Source organism: Morus notabilis, unplaced genomic scaffold, assembly GCF_000414095.1.
Source record: "Morus notabilis unplaced genomic scaffold, ASM41409v2 Scaffold184, whole genome shotgun sequence".
Classification (NCBI taxonomy): domain Eukaryota; kingdom Viridiplantae; phylum Streptophyta; class Magnoliopsida; order Rosales; family Moraceae; genus Morus; species Morus notabilis.
The window spans coordinates 1,158,215-1,178,552 of record NW_010387636.1 but is presented as its reverse complement, the minus strand read 5'-3'; the positions used below and the strand labels follow the sequence as shown (position 1 = coordinate 1,178,552).

General features: G+C 32.0%; 1 protein-coding gene across 1 annotated transcript; it reads right to left on the bottom strand.

Moving 5' to 3' along the window:
* Positions 1 to 8,594: 8,594 nt before the first annotated feature.
* Positions 8,595 to 10,724, bottom strand: LOC21409452 (protein SHI RELATED SEQUENCE 1). The gene is made up of 2 exons (XM_010115173.2): positions 9,570 to 10,724; positions 8,595 to 8,993 (listed from the first exon to the last, which is right to left on the bottom strand). Exons 1-2 carry the CDS (start codon positions 10,297 to 10,299, stop codon positions 8,635 to 8,637), a joined length of 1,089 nt encoding a protein of 362 aa, XP_010113475.1. The 5' UTR covers positions 10,300 to 10,724; the 3' UTR covers positions 8,595 to 8,634.
* Positions 10,725 to 20,338: the final 9,614 nt, after the last annotated feature.

Genomic DNA, 20,338 nt, shown 5'->3' with positions numbered 1-20,338 from the left:
AACAAGCATATCTAAAAGAATGAATAACATTTAAGGCCTACTCATCCTAGAGCAAAATTGGAAGAAAAGATGAAACAGAATTGAGAAGCGGAGAGCTATTTCTCCACCTAAATTGATTTCTCGGTGTTAGAGCAGTGATGTCTCAATAGCAAATATAGCATTTTGAGTGTTGAAAAACAATTTCCAATACAATATCATTTGTTGTGTTAAATTTACAATCAAATATAGCATATGGCAAATTGTTAATGCGTTTATTTTTTCTTTTAATCATTATAATTTTTGTATTTTGTTTTAAAAATAAAAATATAAATCTACAACTTTTAAAGTTCAATTATTTATGAAGAACAGATTTAGCATTTGAAATAGCATTATGCATTAGAGTACAAATAAAAATAACTTATCATATTGCACTTTTGATGTCAAATATACAATTTGGATTGAGGAATGAGATTGGCACTCCCATTGGAATTGAAACTCTTATTCTTGATATTAATATTAAATTACTATCATACCCCAATTATACTTATAAATATAAAATTCAAAAAATCATAATTACAACATACTTATTATTTTATTTGCCTAATATTATAATATTAGTTTAACTATTGTTAATTTTAGTATAATAAATATGTACTTTATTTGCTTAATAAATTAATAATATATTTAATTTTTTAACACTATTATTTATTTTTATTTAAATTTTAACAATTTATTTTTTAAATTATTGTACAATTTATATTTATTATTTTATTACCCTATTATTACACTAAATATTTTAATATAATAAGTACGCAATTTATTTTTTAAATTAAAAATATAATTTGACTTAAGGGTATATTAATACTTTTACACTATTTTATTCTGATTCTGAGCGTAAGTAAATGCAATCATGAAATTTAGAGTGACTTAGATTCTGAATCTTTTCACCAAGTAAATAAGTTATTCTGATTCTGATTTCTCACTCTAAATTTTACATACTCTGAATCTTGTCTACTCCAATTTATGTCTATACTAATTATGCGTAACTAAATATGTCATTATATTAGAGATGGTCTTAGACATCAACTTGCGCAGAAAAGCAAAGACAACAGCAAATTGCGTTATTAGTGAACTGGTTATACCAAGAAAAGCTTATGGCACCTACCATCCGCGTGTAAAGGAAAAAACAAAATAGAATTTTATTGTAGGGTATGAAGAAGAAATCTTAATAGTAGGGCATTGTTTGAAGTTATCAAATTTTTATCAGCTTGCTAGTTTGCATACTTTTTCTATATGATTTTAATCAGATTTTATGTTCGGAAATATACACCATACTATAGACCGTATAAACCTTAAAGAAAATTAAAACTTTTGATTTTTTTTTTTTTTTGATAAAGGAATCAAGAGAGACCAAGTAAAACATATAAATAATTACCTAGTGCATATGTGGCTGGACTTTTAACGAAAGATCATAAAAAAGGTAGGTAAATAATTTGAGCGCCTACAATAATTGGGTAATTTCCCATGATGGGATCGCTGTACTTAAGAGGGTCTCGATCTAAACCAGTCATCCTACAAGGTAGACAATCATATCTCCTAATGACCTAAATATTTGTTGTGGCACCGACTTTCTTTTTATCAAGAACTTTTATAAACTCTATTGCAGACAATATGGAGCTTTAAACTTTAAAGAAAATCCTGTTATTTTAACTTGTGGAAACCAATGTTTTTTGGTTATTTTCTTTCTCCTCAGATTGTGGGAGATCTTATAGCTGAGCTTTACATTTGAGAAAGAGATTCTTCGAATTCCTACTTATTACCCTACTATACAACACATTGCATTGTAGCTTCCACATATATATTAAAGATGTCTGCAACATTATACGCAGAATTAAAATAAATAGGAAAAGAGACGAGACTTTTGTCAATTCACAAGGTATGCATAATAGTGCTCAAGCTAGTTATTACTTTGGATTTCTTTTTTAAGGTTTATTAAAATGCAACGCATTATATATAGGCTAAAAAGTTTGAAGTAATTATCGTGTTATAGGATCTGACTACAGTCTAATAGATAAGAAACCGTATACACAGAAGGTAGATTATAGAGAAGAATTCTCTCTTTAATTTTTTTCTCAAAAAGATCATAAAATTCAAAAAATTAAAAATAAATGAATAAAAAATAAAGCTCCCCCACGACGTTGTGCAGATATATTAACGTACAAGAAAAAACTGGACAAACTTTAGGAACAAACAACGAAAGTTGTTAAATGGTCAGTTTGCTGTAAAACTAGCGTGTGGGTTTTCTTTTCCACTCTCTCTTCACTTCACTTTTAGCTAATTTCATTCCTATATTTCTTCAATTTTTTTTTTTTTTTTTTCCTTTCTCATATAACATGTTGCAAAATTGGCTTTTCGACCAAACATCCTTCGGTGGAATGTAAGAACAATAATAAAGACTGACTTGACTAGATCATCATAATTAATCCTGCAAACCAGAGAATATAACGCTGACCCATTGAAGAGACGATTCATCAGACAATTACAAAGCTTGGTACCGAAAAACATATATATGTGGCTTAAAAGACACAGCTGATCTAACAACCCCCCTAAAATTGCAGCCTTCCTTTGCCAACACAAGAGCTGAAAATTGTCTTACAACCAAAAAGAAAAAAGAAAAAAGAAATTGACAAAAACCCAATTTTCCATTCATCAACACAGTTCCTCCAAACAGGCTGTCTCCTACTTTCTCAGAAGCAAATAGGATTTTGAAAACAGCTACTACACTACACTACTTCATCAAAGCTACCTTTTGCAGTTAGGACCTTGTTTTTTGGGACCACACCAAATGATGCCCACAAGAAAGAAAAAAAAAAAAAAAGAAAAATAACTTTTCAAATTGTAGTGACTAGTATAGTGCATTAAAACTCCATTCTTGGGCTCACCCTACTGCTTCCCAACTGAAAATGCTAACCACCCTATAATGCCCTAATACCATAACCCCAAGAGTACTTCTTTACTTGTTTTGAATGGCTCTAGTTGTTCTGTATATGGATTGGAGTGATATCCATTTCAGATCCCTTTTCTACCCTTGATGTATGGATCTCTTTCCTCTCTCTCTCTCTCTCTCTCTCTCTCTCTCTATATATATACATCTCTCTCTTTCTTTTCTTTTTTTTTTCAAAATTTTGGTGTTGAGTGTTTTGATGCGCTCACACATATTGTTTTCAACTTTCAAAGCAAAACCCTCTTTTAGCTTTGTGTTTTAAGGTTGCCCATAACTTAAAAAAAATGTATAAATTAACATTTTATAGAGCAAACCGGCCAACAAAGAAAGTCCGAGGCAAAGCCGAAGTCAAAAGTTGTCGTTTAAGCTTCTGTTGGATGAGGGTTTGGAGTACTATGAATCCGAAGGAGTACTGCATATTTGGGAGAGAATTGTTCAGGTGGGTTTCAATAATCTTTACTCTTACTAATTACTCACAGTATAATTAACATAATAATTACTCAGGTTTATGTTGTGGATATGTTCAAGTTAATGAAGGTGTGTTCCTGTTTATTACAATTCGTGATTTTAGCTCTAGTTTTGGATTTTGGATACGCTAGGGTTAGTTTATATGCACAAGTAATGTTGAAGGAAATATTTATGTACAAGTTTTTTCTTTAATTATACTTCTTTCTCATATGTGCAGATGACCCTTTTAATAAAGTATTATTTTTGAAAACGTTCTCTGTTTTCTTGAATTAGGAAAATGTTTATTTACCTAAAAATTAAAATATTAATAATCTAAATGGTTGAAAATTTATAACTTAAAACATATGTTGGTGAATCAATAATTAATTAAACAATAATTTATCAAGATCAATCAATGGTTTACCAAAAATCGATTATTTTATTTTATTTTTAAAAATATATATTATTTAAATTTAATAAAACTAAGAACATTTACTTAAAATACGTTTTACAACCGTTATTTGTCTTTTTTTCCCCTTAAAAAGGAGAAAAATGTTAACGAACTGATTCTTTTTTATTTTCCGGAAGTCGTTGAAGTGGTTATTTACCTAAAACTACAATAAAATATAAAAAAGTGTATATATATACGCACACAATTATACATATATATATTATAATTTCAACAAGTGAAAAAATATATATAAAAAAAGACAACTTCAAGTAGAAGTTGCTGAAGGAGAATGGTATTCCAAATTGTTAAAAATAATAAAAGAGAACATTATTGTAATTATTCCTCTTAATTTGTGCTGCTAAAGGAAACATGAGAATCCGAGAAAAGTGGAAGTCTATTAATATGGAGGAAAAGAGGAACAAGGAAGGCCGTCACCATTTAGATAAAGTCGAATCCATAATTTTGATTTTGCATTGGGAAAGGGAGTTTAAAATCTTCTTGAACAAATTTATTAATTAATCCATTCACGTTTTAGAAGAATTTATTCAAAACTTTTACTTTTGGTAGTCTAATAAGTATATTTACAATAACTTAACATTATTCGCTTTAAGTTAATGAATGGCCTTTCCTGGGAAAGAGAGCATAACAAACAGCTGTATTATAGTGCCACCGTACACTGCTGTGACAAATTTACTTTGTCTTTTAACCCCTAAACATGTGGTGGAGTAAACCACCACCTACTATCCTTGTCCAACCCCAAAAAGAAAAATAATAAATAATAAAAAAGGGTAAAAAAGGGTAAAAAAGCTTTGAAATTAATAAAAACGTGGAGAAAATTTGGTCGGTTTTCCAATGGAATTAGCAGCACATGGGGTGTTAATAAATATGGAAGTATAAATAGAAGAATATTAACGTGGCATTATATACCAAAGAAGAATTCAATATTCACGACTGAAATTTAGATGTGATAATTGGAACAATAGTCACAAGACAAATGGAACAATAAAATACGTAACTATTTGTGGGATTATGTGAGGAATAGCTGCTTAGGATGAAGAGAACGTATGAAATGTCACATTGCATATTCCACAAGGTTGCAGCTGAGTTGATAAGACTTCAATAAAGATCACCAAAGGACCCATGCTATCTCACATGTCATGTATGTGTGTGTATGTGTATATATTATAATATAATATGTAAATATACATGTAGTCACGAAAATCTATGCATGTTCTGCTTCTTTGTTAGTCACATATCATAGAATTCTTCTTTTAATTTTTTTTAAACATAAAAAAAAAAATTAAAAGAAGAATTCTACGATATAATTAAAAGAAGAATTCTATGATATGTGTATGCTATCCTATACTACTACTTAATAATAGATTGTCAAATTTCAATAATATTAGAATTAAAATAAATAAATAAACTTAAGAAGATTTTATAAAAACTAAAGGGTCCAAAGCTATATATTGGTAGAGTAATTTTTTTACTTATCAACATTTTTTTTTTAAATTTAAATAACTAAGAAGTGTATTTATGTAAATGCAATCTAGTTAGGAATACGGTGATTTATTAAGTAATGAACTTATAACTTGTCTTATTAATTTTAAAAAATAAATAAATAATTGTTTTCCCTTTCAAACCCACGATGATCATCTGATACACTTCACATGACATGTAATAAATAATTTGTCTGTTTCGTACGTTTTAAGTATAGTAGTGCTTGTACTGATGCTGGTACATATAGATTTATAGATATTACCAAAAAGAGATATTTGATTAACGATCGATTTGTAGTTCTGGTTATTTTTTCCTCTACAAGAAATTTACCATGAATCATCGTCTGCAGACTAGACTGATATAGGATAGTGACTAATAAAAAATAAATAAATACGAAGATAAATGATGTAAATAATAAACACTGCATACGGGTTTAAACTGATTCATGTTATCATGCTTCTTTGCTAATTTGTCTCGTTCTGCTCTTTTTTCTTGATCTCTCTCTCTCTCTCTCTCTCTCTCTCTCTCTATATATATATATATATACATAAATGTATGTATGTATATGTTTTTCATTCACCTTACTGATTTCTGCCTAGAAATTACCCCTTCTTACATTTGTTTTTTCTAACTCAAATTCAAGGGGGGGGGGAAGGAAAGGAAAGCGATCATACAAAGTTAGCTGTAAAAAGCTAAAACAGTATAGAAATTAATTGCCTCGTATATAAATTATTTAGTTTGAATATCTACTACTCTCGACAACTGAATTGAACTAAAACTAGCTAATTCTAAATATGATATAGAAAAGAAATTCGTTTGGTTCGCAACTAACCCCAATTCCCACATACACTACTACAAACCGAAACACAGATTTGATCAAATGTACAAATACAACTACCAAAATTAAGCTAAAGTACGACGTTCTTCTAGGGCTTTAACTAATTATTTTCTTTTTCTTCAAATTTTTCCCTGTCAACTGCAATACACAATACTATAAAGATATAAACACACATATTGCAATCACTTCCACCAAGCTAATTATATCACATATTAGCCTTTTTTCCCCTCTTTTATTATATATGTACAACATTATTTACTTTAATTTGCAAGTGAAATGTTAAGTTGGATTCTTTATTCAGTATCATAGCTAGTTTATTGGGTTGGAGTTGATCTCCACGATATATGCGTAAAAATAATTGTACATTAAAATGCGAAAGAAAACTATCGTAAACAAATAACAACAGAGTTTTCCTTTAAAAAAAAAAAAGTAAAATGCGAAAGAAAACTATCATAATTTCACTTTTTTCCACTTAATGAAGCCAAAAACATGTCCTAGCGAAGATTTGTTCTTATGCACGTACAATTACAAGAAATATACGACGACCATAAATGCTTAACATGTTTATAGTTTCAAGAAGGGAGCTTAATTCTTTGATTTGTTATAGTGATATTAATATTTAATTTTATAATACAAACTAAAGTTTGAGAAGCTTTCTAATAGTAAGGGTTGAAATAAACTCACTTCCATTAATACATCTATTCGCTTTCTTATTTCACTTAGTGGTGAAATAAGGTATCTAATAGGCGCTGGAAATCTATGAGCTTGTTGATGAAGCTTGGAAATTAACTATCCTTCTTAGTAATAAGTATTACGTGGTTATGAAATTCTGAAGGGATTAATTGCACTGTTGGGATAGAAATGAAGGGATGTGATCTCAAATAACTCAGTACTGCATAATGTATATTTATATATATGTGTGTGTGTCAGCCCTAAATCAAACTATATATATGAATCTGATCAGAGGATAGAGTCACTACTATTTACTTAATTAGCGTTCTTTTTTTTTTTAATACTTGTCGAATCTAATAGCTTTTTTACAACATATTTATTAGTAAAATATTAGGTTAGTCGTAATAATAACCAGCATCGTGCTTACCCCTAATACCGATTTAGATTTAATTTCCTGAAAGAAATTATCATCATATCTTGCAGTTCCTACAGGAGTAGTATATTCATACAAAATATGCGAGCTTACACATATATAACACACAAATAGTTCACATAGAAGCATGCTTACTAATTAGTTGCACGATGTGCAAGCATTAATGAGAATAAGCAACGGCTAAACTATTTTTATGTTGATTAAAGACTTCTATCTATGCATATTGGGAAATGAGATATCGCAAAGCCATTAATGCATGCAAAAAGAGAACATGTCATTTATAGATTAGATGCTTCACTAACGAAATGAAAGCCCTTTAAATCTTCTAGTATAATTAATTTATTTCCATATTCTATATATAAATTTATATATTTATATATAAAATTAGCAAGGAACGTTATATGTATCTATATGTATACACTTAATTAATATTGCATACAGAAATAAGCATTTTTTTTTTTTTTTTGAAAATGATCAAGCATTGTGTCCATTAAACCAAGACTATATACTTTCCCATTTTGACAACAAAGGTCACATCTTTGCATGTTCACGCAGAAAATATTGTATCCTACAGAAGTTGAGAGAGAGAGAGAGAGAGAGAGAGAGAGAGAGAGAGAGAGAAATTTCCTATAACCTTTTGGACTTGAATGCTCTCATGCATGGCTGGACCGCCCAAATGCCCATAATAACAGGAAAAAAGAATTGGTCTTGTGTGTGTGTATAACACACACATGTATAGTTTGCCCAACAAAATACGAAACCAATTGTAATCTTCCCATTTCCCATTTCAAACCGGCAAACATACGGCTAAACAGGGAAAAAGCAGCTTCGAAATTCAAAACCACACAGAAAAGACTAGTCTAGCTAGTGGATTTTCAACTCCAGAAGAGAAGGAAATTAAAAATAATAATAACAAGGACAAAATCACATCAAATAACCAGATTATTATATATTATACTACAATCATATGACCACGAATAATATGGTATAATTAACTATCTGGGATCTTTAATAACGAGAGAAAGAAGAATTAATTCTATTCAAATATAACCATTGAAGAAGTTCTCTCTTTTTTTCCACCAAAAAAAAAAAAAAAACATCATAATCCTCATCATCATTTCCTCTCGTTCACCTTTCTTTTTAACTTATAACAAGTCTCCTAGTTCATTGGGTGTCAAAATGTACTACAATATGATCTAAGGAAAAAAAAAGTTGGTCAAGAGAAAGAAAGAAATCACAGACAGAGAGAAAGAAAGAGATCGTGAGAGGATTAAATCTTTCTCCTTTTTTTTCATGTAATTTCTTTTTCTCTAAGATCTTGGTGGTAAGAAGAATTGCGTACCGGCAATGTAAGTGTTGAGCGGAGGGGGATATAGAGACGAGGGATCAAACGGCGTGGCTTGAGAGGCAGCGGTGGTGGTGATGAGATCCAACGGCTGAACTCCGCCGGAGGAGCTTTCTCCGGCTGCAGCAGCCTGCATATTAGAAGTACTGCTGTAGTTGGTTTCCGGACCTTGGTCGTATAGAATTCCCTTGAACAAATGTCCTCCGATGTTCACAGCCGTCTGATACGCATACTGATCATCATTCTCCTCCACCGCGCTCACCCTCACGCACCTGAACACCGCGTTTGAGCTCAATTCCGCCGGAAAGTTTCCCACTTCCAACCCTACAAGTTACAGTACATACAAATAAATAAATGATTAAGTAATAATATGGTTGTCTATGTGTATAAAAATGGCGCATATTGGAGAGGTAGCAGCACATGATATACACATGCTGATCATACACAGATATCAACACGCGAAAAAAAGAAGGTAGCAGCACATGATATACACATGCTGATCATACACAGATATCAACACTCGAAAAAAAGATAGAGAGAGGGAGAGGGATAGGGAGAGGGAGAGAGAGAGAGAGAGAGAGAGAGAGAGAGAGGGAGAGAGAGAGAGATGAAGGGAAAGGAAGAACAGTGTCATTCCTGGAGATCTATGTCGTCAGAATTACCAAATAACAGTGTTTTGAAAAAGGAGACGACAGATAAAAAAGAGGAAAGAAAAGCTGATGATGATCATATGGGGTGTGGTTTGTAGTATATGGAGAAGCGATCCATTTCCTGATCTCTTTACACACGCAATCGATCATCACCACATGAAAAAGAAAAGGAAAAAAAAAAAAAAAAACCTTTTGCTCTATCTCTATATATCTCCAACACAAAGGATAGTAGTAGCAGCAGCAGTAGTACCTGACGTAGTAGTAATGTTGGTTTGCAAATTACGAGCAGTAGTAGTAGGGCAAACAATCTGATGAGAAGTATTAGTAGTGATCTCTCTCTGCCTCTTGGGATGAACCTGAATTTCACCACCTTGTTCGTTAATCATGGCTTCAGAAGAGAGGTTATGTTGTTGTTGTTGCAGAAGCTGATGTTGTCGTTCTCTTCGTTTGGAAGCTGGGACCCATGTGCTCTTTACATGGGTCGAGCACTCGAACCCTCGGCTCTTGCAACAAGTCCTACACCTCATGTGGATGCAGTCCTTCTTCGCCTGATTCCCACAATCTTGGCAACTGATTCCACCACTGCCTCCTCCGGAAGACGTCGATGACCTCATCATCACGAACGCAGATCTCGATGACGACTCATCCGACACGCCGCCGGCGTTGATCGAGCTGGGCCCCACCCCTAGCGCCGCCGCGGAGGAGTAGAGATCTTGCTGGTGTCGGTAGAAGAGATGATGTTGGTGGTGGTGTTGTTCAGCTTGTTGCTGCTGTTGCTGTTGCCAGAGCTCGAACGTTTTGTAGGAGGACGGAACTTCCTGGTCATTCTTGTACCAGAAGAGGCTCTCCGGTGGGGGAATTTCGGGGTTTGTTGAAGTGGGTCCCGATGATCTTAATCTTCCTCCTCTTCCTGATCCTGATCCTGATCCTCCTGGTGGCGGTGATGATGATGATGATCCTAAAGAGAAGAACCCAGCCATTGCTGCACTACTGTTATTATTACTACTGCTAATAATTCTGTTGACCGAAAATCCATATCAGAGATGGGTAAAACTCTTTCCTCTTTTTCTGGGTATATTATATATACATGCTATAATTTGCTGAGCCAGCTCTAATAAGACGAAGAAGAAAGTGGGGTTTTTTTTTTTTGGGGAGAATTGCAATGGAAATCAGCTGATGAGCAGAAGGAGAAGAAGAAGAAGAAGAACAGAGAGAGAAAACTGTTCTAGAGGCAGCGTTATTCGCGCTTTCAATTCCCTTGCCTCCTATTTCTCTTTGCTTTGCAATTTGCTTTCACAGTTTTTTTTTTCTTTTATTTTTCCTCCAAAGAAAGCATTTAATTTAAGACAACACACACCCACAAACGCAATTAAGAAAAAGTCTGTCTCTTTCTCTCTCTCTGTGTGACGCCGCCATACCCCTCTCTCTCTCTCTCTCTCTCTCTCTGCAACTGCGCTTCCTCTCTCTCTCTTCCCTCAAATTTAAGTCTCTCTTTCTCTCGCTCTCTCTCTTTTTTTTTTTAATCTGAATCTCTCTCTATCTGTCTTTTTGAGTTCTCTCTCACTCACTCACTCACTCGCTCGTTCGCTCTTTTTTCCATAATCCATCGTTTGGCTGGGCTGTCCGTGGGTGGTGTTGTTTGTCATGATCTCATCTTCAAGTTGGATGATCAACGGATGCTAAGCCATCATCTTCTCATCGTACGCTTGATTCTAATGCCACGTGTCGCCGCACCAGCTTTTCTTTCTTCGTCCTTTGCACCGGAAAACCCGCTACTTTTCCCTTGCCCTCCATTTATTGTCCCTCTCCCTCATTTGTTTTATATTCTTAATTAAATCAATTCCACCTACTTGTTTCCCCCCCCCCCCCCCCTTTTTTTTTTACTCTCTTAATTTCAATTAGCAGTTCAAATTTGTTTTTTTAGCAAGAATGAGCTTTTTAATTTATCTTTGCGTACAATAGGAGATTGGGTTTTTTATTTTTATTTTTTTTTGTTTTTTCGGAACTTATTTTAGTTTCTTTAATAAACCTTTTTGGTGCTTTTTGTTCTTTTAAAGTACATTATCTTCCTTGGAGACATCTGTCTGTATAAAGGGTTAATTTTCAAATTCGAAAGAAAAAATAATAAAAAAAAAGGACTCCATTAGATTATTGAAGTAGAGAGATTCAGGGCAGTGAAAAAGAGGAGTATTTCATCGAATTTCTACAAATTAATCATGCTCTTTTGTGTATACATAGGGGAACAGAGCGCCACCTCCTCGTACTTTTATAATTTTATTATTTTTTCATTCTCTTTTTCATTTTTTAAAAATTTTAATTTGCCTAGCTTCTTCAAAATTAATTTCATTAATCAGAATATTTAATTGTGGCAATGGGGGGACCAAACGTGTCATTAATTTCTTAAATGACGTGCACTTTCTAGGAATGAAAAAAAAAAATTAAAAAAAAAATTATATTACAGGAAGAATAGGAGTTGACTACTGAATTGAGGGTAAATTTGTCTTTTTGCGAGATGAGGTAGCATTCTTTAACGTTATTGTTAAATGATGATAAATGTGGTTTCACAGGCTCCGCCGGCCTGCTGTACCGGCGAGTGAGGGCTATGACAGGGATTGTGAGGCCGTACGGTTCCTTTTATATGTGAAATTGGAAACATCTTCTTAGGTTAATGGATAATGGTATTGATTTATACTCATTTTAATATAAAATAGGCAATGGGGAATTTTTGGAGGTCCCACTTGCATCATTGGGGGCGTGACAGTCACTTGCAAGGGAAACCAAAGCCACGGCTAAGATAACACAACACAGAATACATTACATCGTGTGTCTGTTGGTGGGATCCACTTTCATGGTGGGGTCCTTGATGACGTGTACAATATCTTAGAGGACTAAGCCCTTGTTTTTATATATATTTTTTCCTGGATGGGAAAATTTGAATGAAAGCCTTTTGTCGTCTTTTTGGCTTGGAAAGGTTGATACATCAAACTCATGTAAAATGCATTGATAAGTTGATGTTATACTACCTAAACAATGGTGTATAGGGCCTTAAAATGCTACAAATTCATTGCTTATAAGTTATTAGTGGGCTGAGATAATGCCCTTCGTCTAATTATAAAGGACTTAACATGACTAGTTATCCTTTTCATATTATAGAATCTCATTTATAGTAATATGTGTTTATGTACCTCAATACATGTTTAAATAAAACCAAAATTAGGATGTAATTGTCCAAAAGTGCAAAACACCGGATAATTCTTAATGCATAAGCTTCCAGCAAAAGAAAATGTCTAATTGGCAGATTTTTGGATGTCTAACATATATGTATATGTATACATGTATATCATAATAAGAAAGGCAATAATAATATAGGAATGCTGGACCGAAGTCTGAATGGACTAAATTCTTAAAGGGATGTTTGGTTGGAAAATTTAAACTATGATTTGAATCATGGTTCATAATTCGCTATAATATTTTCTCTCACAAAAAATACACGTAAATCGAAAATGATTCTAATCACATGATTCTAATCCATGAACCAAACGTCTCCTAAAATAAGTAAATAACATTAGACTTCCAAAATTGCCAAACTAAAAAGAAGTGGCTCTTTCCTTTCTCCCTCTTTATAGCACACGCCAATATGTCACTTTAACAGTGTGTTTGGTAGGGTGGGAAAAAGAGAAGAAATAAAATAGATGAAGAATTTTAGAGAGACAAATGAAATTTTAGATTGTTTTGTAGAGAGAAGAAAATGAGGAAGGAAGGAAAATAAAAATCTATGCCCACTAAATTTTAATCCTTCCAACTTTAGGAAGAAAAGAGGAGATAAAAAGTTGGACAAACAAATGAGATGTAAAATAACAATTTTAACATTTACCATTCATCATATTTTTATTATTATTATACTTTCTTTTCACTTTTCTTTCTCTTCTACTAAACAACATAAGATTATTTTACTTCCTTTACTTATGTATTTCACTTCTCCATCCTTCTTCTTTTCTATCCATCCTACCAAATATTGTGTGCTTAAGCTATATATCTTTCAAATACTTATATATACATATTACTAAAAATATATATATAAAAAAAACTACATATACATATATATACTCCCAACTAAACACGTATATGTTTGCAACGATAACTCATGATGAAATATATCCTCATAATAAGCTAGCATATAATCAAGGGGTTTTTAAATTTTTAACATGAGTAGGGGTTGGTGTTCCGTCCCTCAAGAGCTTGGAAGCTTATTTTGATGAGCCTTAAATGCACCCGATCTTAGTGTGTTAAGATTATCTCTCATTCTCATGCTTTAGTATACGTCCGTCTCTCTATTATCATCAGTCTTGTATTGTACTGTTTGTTTATCTATTTATATTTGAATACAAATTTCCCTTAAAAAAAAGCTAGCTACCAACAATAGAAACAAAAATAAATAAAAAGGTAGCATTTATAATTGTGGATATACATATCCCTTCACAACGGAATTAATTTGACGGCTATATATATGTCATTTAAGAATGAATTTTATGCATGGAAATCGTTGTTAATTAGTCGTCCGTGTACTAATTTGCACGGCCGAAGTTCATCACTGGTGTGATCGATCTTGTGCATGTAGTTGTAACTGCATAACCAGTCACATCTAGCCACGTTACCACTCCTCTGATTCCATTTCCCACGGCAAATGTCGCATATTTTGATATGAGTACTTAATTCTATTATTCTTCAAAGCGTTATTTCACATCATACAGTTTATGTGTACCATAAAATAATGTGACATATATATATATATATATAAATATATATATATATATAAATATATATATATATATAAATATATATATATATATATGCTCCCGTTGAATGATCGGTATATGTGTTGAGGAGGACAATGCCATTATTCATCTTAATAAGCTCGAGGTGCTAGGACTATAGGAGTATGGACCACCGCACACAGCGAAAGCCGAGAAGGCTCAAGCCTTAAGTTAGAAAAAAAAAATGTAATCACAATTCTTTTTTTTTTCCCTGAAAAATTGGTTACCATGAATTGCTAACTAAAAATAAAACTCATTTACATGAGTAAACATAATATATTTTCGATGGTGGTTTTTATTATTATTTTTACTTCTTTTATCTCTCTTTTATTTATGAATAACAATAACTCCTTACAGTTACTTCTCTCATATATCTTTTCCTTTTTTTTTTAATGAATGAAATAGTCCATTCCATAACCTTAAAAAAACAATACAAACATAAATTCACACCCACAGAAAACACGACATCAATAAACAACTTTTATTATAAATTCAAACGATGAAGGACAAATGTTGCATATTGAGCTTCAAAAACAGACATTCAAAGAGGCCACCAAAAAACACATGAGCTTTCAATAGATCTTCTACACCAATCAATGTCCAGAATATCATAGCACTAATGGCATGTTTACCTACGCGTAATCGGAATGAGCATGAATCGGAGTGGGAAGGATTCGGAGTGAGTAGGATTCGGAGTGAGGAATCAGCGTCAGAATAAGTTGTTTACTTAGTGATAGGATTCGGAATCGGAGTCATTCTAAATCTCATTCATACGTTTACTTACACTTAGAATCGGAATGAAAAAATGTTAAAGTACTAATATGCCCTTTAAATCAACTTGATATTTTCAATTTAAAAAATATATTGTGTACTTATTATATTAAAATTAATCATAGTTAAAATATTTAGTGTCATATTGGGTACTAAAATAATAAATATAAATTGACAACTATTTAAAATATAAAATTAAAAATTTTAAAATAATTTAAATAAAATAAATAAAAATAGAAAATAGTGTTAAAAAATAAAATATATTATTAATTTATTAAAAAATAAATCACATATTTATTATATTAAAGTTAACAATAATTATACTAATATTATAATATTAGGCAAATAAAATAATAAATATATGTTGCATTTATTATTTTTTGAATTTTATTTTAAATTGTGTATTTATAAGTAAAATAAGGGTATGATAGTAAATTAATATTAATATTAGGAATGAGAGTCTCAATCCCAAGGGGGGGCATGGGAGTGCCAATCTCATTCCTCAATTTCAAATTTGAGTGGGACCCACCAATCTCATTCTCATTTTAGGATAAAAAAAGTAAGTAAACATGATATTCACTTCCATTCTCCACTCTCATTCTTCAATCCTACTAAGTAAACATGCCATAAGACTATACAAAAAACTACCAAGAAACAACTCTACTAGACGAAAAACAGAATCAAACACTAAAAAAAAATGCAAATTACAAATCGGGATAAAAACTATTTATTATTATAATTTTTTAAACTAAACTAAACAGAAAAAGAAAAGGCCAAATACAAACAACGACGACAAAGCTTCCAACGGAGAAATAATTAGAAGACGTCGGGCACTCATGAGGGGAGAAGCACCGTGAATGCATAGCCGATCCAACACATATGCATGCACTACAAGCACAAACCAACGCAGGCGTGCAACACGATATTTCTAACACTACTAAACACGTCACACCATCTTGGACGAGACCTCAAGAGAATAGAGAAGTGGGAAGAAGTGTACCCATTGATGACTTGCCGTTCCAAAACAACCATAACCAACACTCTTGCAAGTCACACAAGGTAGTTTGGTTGGGAGATTCATATCTTGATTCAAATCATAATTTATGATTCGTTACAGTATTTTTTCTCACAAAAAATACATGTAAATCGAAAATAATTCTAATTTTATAATTCTAATTCATAAACTAAATATAATTAGGTTCGCCTTTGTGCCTCATTAACAACGACATTACCCCACCACCATCTCATGCCCATCGCTCTGACCTCCTACGTGACCTCAGGCTAAGATTAAAATGCTCATTTTCTCTCTCTAAGTCCTCGTTTTGCGTCTTTTAATCTTAATAAACTATAGAGGTAAATAACAAATAGCTTTTGAGTCATGGAATTACTACTCATGTGCGACATTTAAATTAGTAATTTTTGCCCCTACAAGTTCTAAAATGACATCGACTTGTAAATTCTAGATGAAGTCATTGAGACCGATTTAGATGATCTTTTATTGACTAATGGATGTTTACAAGTTCATAAGCTAAAGGCGCACGTAGTATTTTCAGCATACCCCCCCAAAAAAAATAATAATAATAATAATAAAGAGCCGTTAGCCTAGCTTTCGGCGAGTGTATAAATTACATATAAAAACCATTCGTCAAAAGGGAAAAAAAGGCAATAAAGACGTTTTTTCAACTGCGAGATTTCTTGCTGATGACTCTTAAATCTCCACCATTTAGAACGACTGATTTCTTAAATCAAGTACACTAATTTATTTTCTTTTGTTGAATATGTTTCATATTAATACTTAAATATCTAGAGGTTAGTTCTTTCAACACAAGCGTACATTTCTTATTAAGCCAATCCAATATTTACTATTTACAAATGGGTGTTCGCGGTGGGTTGGACGGTGTTCTTTTTTTTTTTAACTGCCAACCAAACTAAAAATAAATTTTTTTTTGAGGCGGCATGAGCAATTTGAGCTTAAGACTAAAAAAGTTCTCAATAATTTACAAAAATTATAAAACCGTTAATTCATAAAAATAAAAATAAGATTCAGCTTTACAATATAATTTAAAAAATAATAAATATCTAAAAGTTCATCATTCAAACGTTTAATATAAATGAATAAAAATATAGTATCTTGCATTTTGTAATTACAGGAACTTTTATTATGACTAATAAAAATTAAATAAAGAAAAATATTTTAAAACTAAAAAATTATATACGTGTTTTTTGAATGGATAAGTGGGTGGTTTGGAGAGTGCAAACCACACTAACCACACTGTCTAAAAAACTAGACTAAAAATATGATCAAACTGCCTAATAATCTAAAAATAATCAACGATTTGGTTCAGTTTGATTTTGATTGGGTGGTTTAGGTGATTTGGCTGATTTTTTAAACACTCATTTTTTTTAGTAATAAAGACCCCTATTTACAAAATAAAAAATGAGGAATACCAACTGTAAATCCACACTATTTTCTACGGAAGCAGCTATTCGGAGTAAATTAGAAAAATTGTATATATACTATTGTTCTCGCATTGTTTTCCTTGTACAACATAGAAAAATTAATGATCATTTCTAATTAATAATGTCGCTTTGACTAAATGTATATGTTATTTTTTGTTTTTGTTTTTTTTTTTTTTTTTCCCGAAGGTTCAACTACTCACGATTATCCTCGAAAAGGTGTCTAGTTTTCGCCTATAAAATTACTGATCAACAATTAAATTTTTTCAATAACAGGTGAAACCCATATTTTAGGGAAGCTTATTTTTTATTGGACAGCAATAGCAATATATATGGATGAACAAGAATAATCAACAACGTCCTAAAAAATAAAAATAAAAAATAAAATCAACAACGGGGCTCAAGTCATGCATGTTTGGCTGTTGCCCAAAAACACGGTAACCCAAAATACAAAAGTGATCCGGTTTTTTAGCGAAATTGAAGCAAAATGTTAAGGTTAAATGTCCTTATCAACTTTTCTAATTACAGCTGGCTAAGTAGATGGAACATGATCTAAACTTTTTCCGATGGACCGAATCTTGTAGGGGGAAAATCAATCTTACAAAATTTGTTCGCAAGTTATTTTCTAAAGCAGTCGAGATGTTAATTATATGCGTAGCCAAAATAATATTCGCATTTATCATTGTCACTTATATTATTTAATTATTACAATATATATGATTTAGACATATTAATTATTTTTTAGGAACCACCCACTTCATGTATTTCCTTATTGTACAAGTCATTTCATTATAAGTTGATCGCGGAAAGACTTTCAAGTAAAAATAAAAACAAATAAATAAAAAGAAAAAATAGGAAACCATAATGGGAATATATTTCTTTTTGCCTTTCATGGGGTTCATGATGTTTTTACCCACTTGGAACACAAATAATATGTATGTATCGTCCGACATGCATATAGAGGCCCATACACACGTCCTTTCCTGCACCATTTGGAGGTATACTAAAATAATTTTAATTCTTATTAGACGGGTCCATGAAAATGAAATATGCATATTGTTTCAGATGAAAGAGAATAAAACCCTAAAGAAACTATATGCTATGCTTTAGTTCATATAATTATATATGTATTAGATTTTTTCAGTGCAAATTCTGACGGAGAGTGCATTAACTTTGGGCGATGTGATATTTTTCCTTGACAAGGATGGTAGAGTGGGAGAGAGAACTAGTCAATTCTGTTTCCTTGAAGGAAAAAATTGTCGATCACCTATATTAATCTTTTTTGTTCTTTTTTTGTTTTTTGCAAAAAAGAAAAAAAATAATAAATAAAAAAGGGGACAAGAGCAAGTAGTCCTCTCCCACAGGTCACAAATCAAATAATCTAAAGAATTAGGCCTTGTTCATTTCGCTGATTCGAGTTTTGTTACAGTAAAAAACTCTCACAAATAATCACATCTAACTTTTTTGCTGCAGTAAAAAGCTCTCACATAAAATCACATATTAACTCGAATTAAAAACTCAAATCAGCGAACTAAACGGCCTTAATGTCCTAAATAGCCACTCATTTTTTATTCTTGAAATAAAGAAATTTTAAACTCTGACACCTCAAGTTACAGTTAGGTATTAAATTATCCCTAATATATATACATATAACTACAAGTAACTAGCTAATTGACACTTTTCGTTTCATACAAGAATCATACATGCATATATACGTTGTTGATCAGGATGGAAATTTAGAAATACATGTATTTAATTAAGTTATACGTAATAACAAGATATATTGATCATCATGCAAAGCAAGATTTCTGTCTCTGCGATTTGTTTTAGTTTATATATAAAATTATTAACTATTGATTGAGGTTTCCACATTGTCTTTAGGGAATGATTCGAAAGAAAACAATCACACAACCTGATAAAATTATGACAAGATCACATTCACACCCGTGTGCCTCTAAATAGACATTGATCTTAATTAGACGTGATCTGTCTCTCTGTCTCTCTGTTGCCACACGCGCTTTAAGAAAACAAAAAACACAAAAACAAAAACAAAAACAAAAAAGAAAGTAGAAAAAGAAAAGGGATTAATTGGGAAGAGAAAAAAAAAAAAAAGAAGAAAAGAAAAGGCCAAAAGAGAGTAAAGGAGGAAGGAAGGAATCCAAAAGGAAAAGAAAGGCTCCAGTTTTTTGCTGTTTTGCAGTGAGAGCCGAGAGAGGGGGAGAAGAGAAAGGAGAGAAAAAATGAATGATGTTATGCGAGTCCCAATAATTGTTGTACCTGTGTCTGTCATTCTCGAGCCCTGTGTTTGTTCCCATGGTTGACTACCACCTTATATGCAACTTTATGGTTCATAGAGAGAGAGAGAGACTTTTTTAATAATTTTTTGTTTTTATTTTTTTTGTGTTTGTTTAAGAGAGAGGAGAGAGAGAGAGAGAGAGAGGGGAAACAAAACGCGTTTATTTCGTCTGTCACTTATTTGTTTATTGGTGAAAGGGTCTGCCACAGACTGCACTACTCGTTTTTCACTTTCGTCCAAACTGTGAAACAAAAAATGGGTTTCAGTTTGGGACTGTGCATGCCCTAGAAGAAAAGCCCTTTAATGAACGTTTAATATAGGATTTCAAGTGCATAAGGGAATTATAAGGGTTTTTCTTTAAAAAAAAAAAAAAAAAAAAAAAAACTCTTCCCCCCAAAAAAATGCCACAAATCCCAAAGTTAACTAACCCCCTCTTCTCTCGGGTCACTAGCAAGGTATCATCAGACAAAAAGAGAGAAGATTATTATTACAATTGCAAAATGAGTTCTAGATCCCATATATATGTAATTATCAAGCTTCCATTTTTGGTAAAGCTCAATATTATACATTCTAGTGTCGTTTCAAAGAGGAGAGGAAAATTCTGCCCAAGGGAATTGTACTTGTAACGTGAAACGCCATATTGACATAATAATAACTTCATTATCATCAGTTTATAAACAT

Bases quoted from the DNA above. Each gene is read 5' to 3' on its own strand.
- LOC21409452 (XM_010115173.2), bottom strand. From the start codon at position 10,299: ATGGCTGGGTTCTTCTCTTTAGGATCATCATCATCATCACCGCCACCA. The intron at 8,994-9,569 runs GTACTACTGCTG...TGTAACTTGTAG, and splicing joins CAACATTACTACTACGTCAG to GGTTGGAAGTGGGAAACTTT.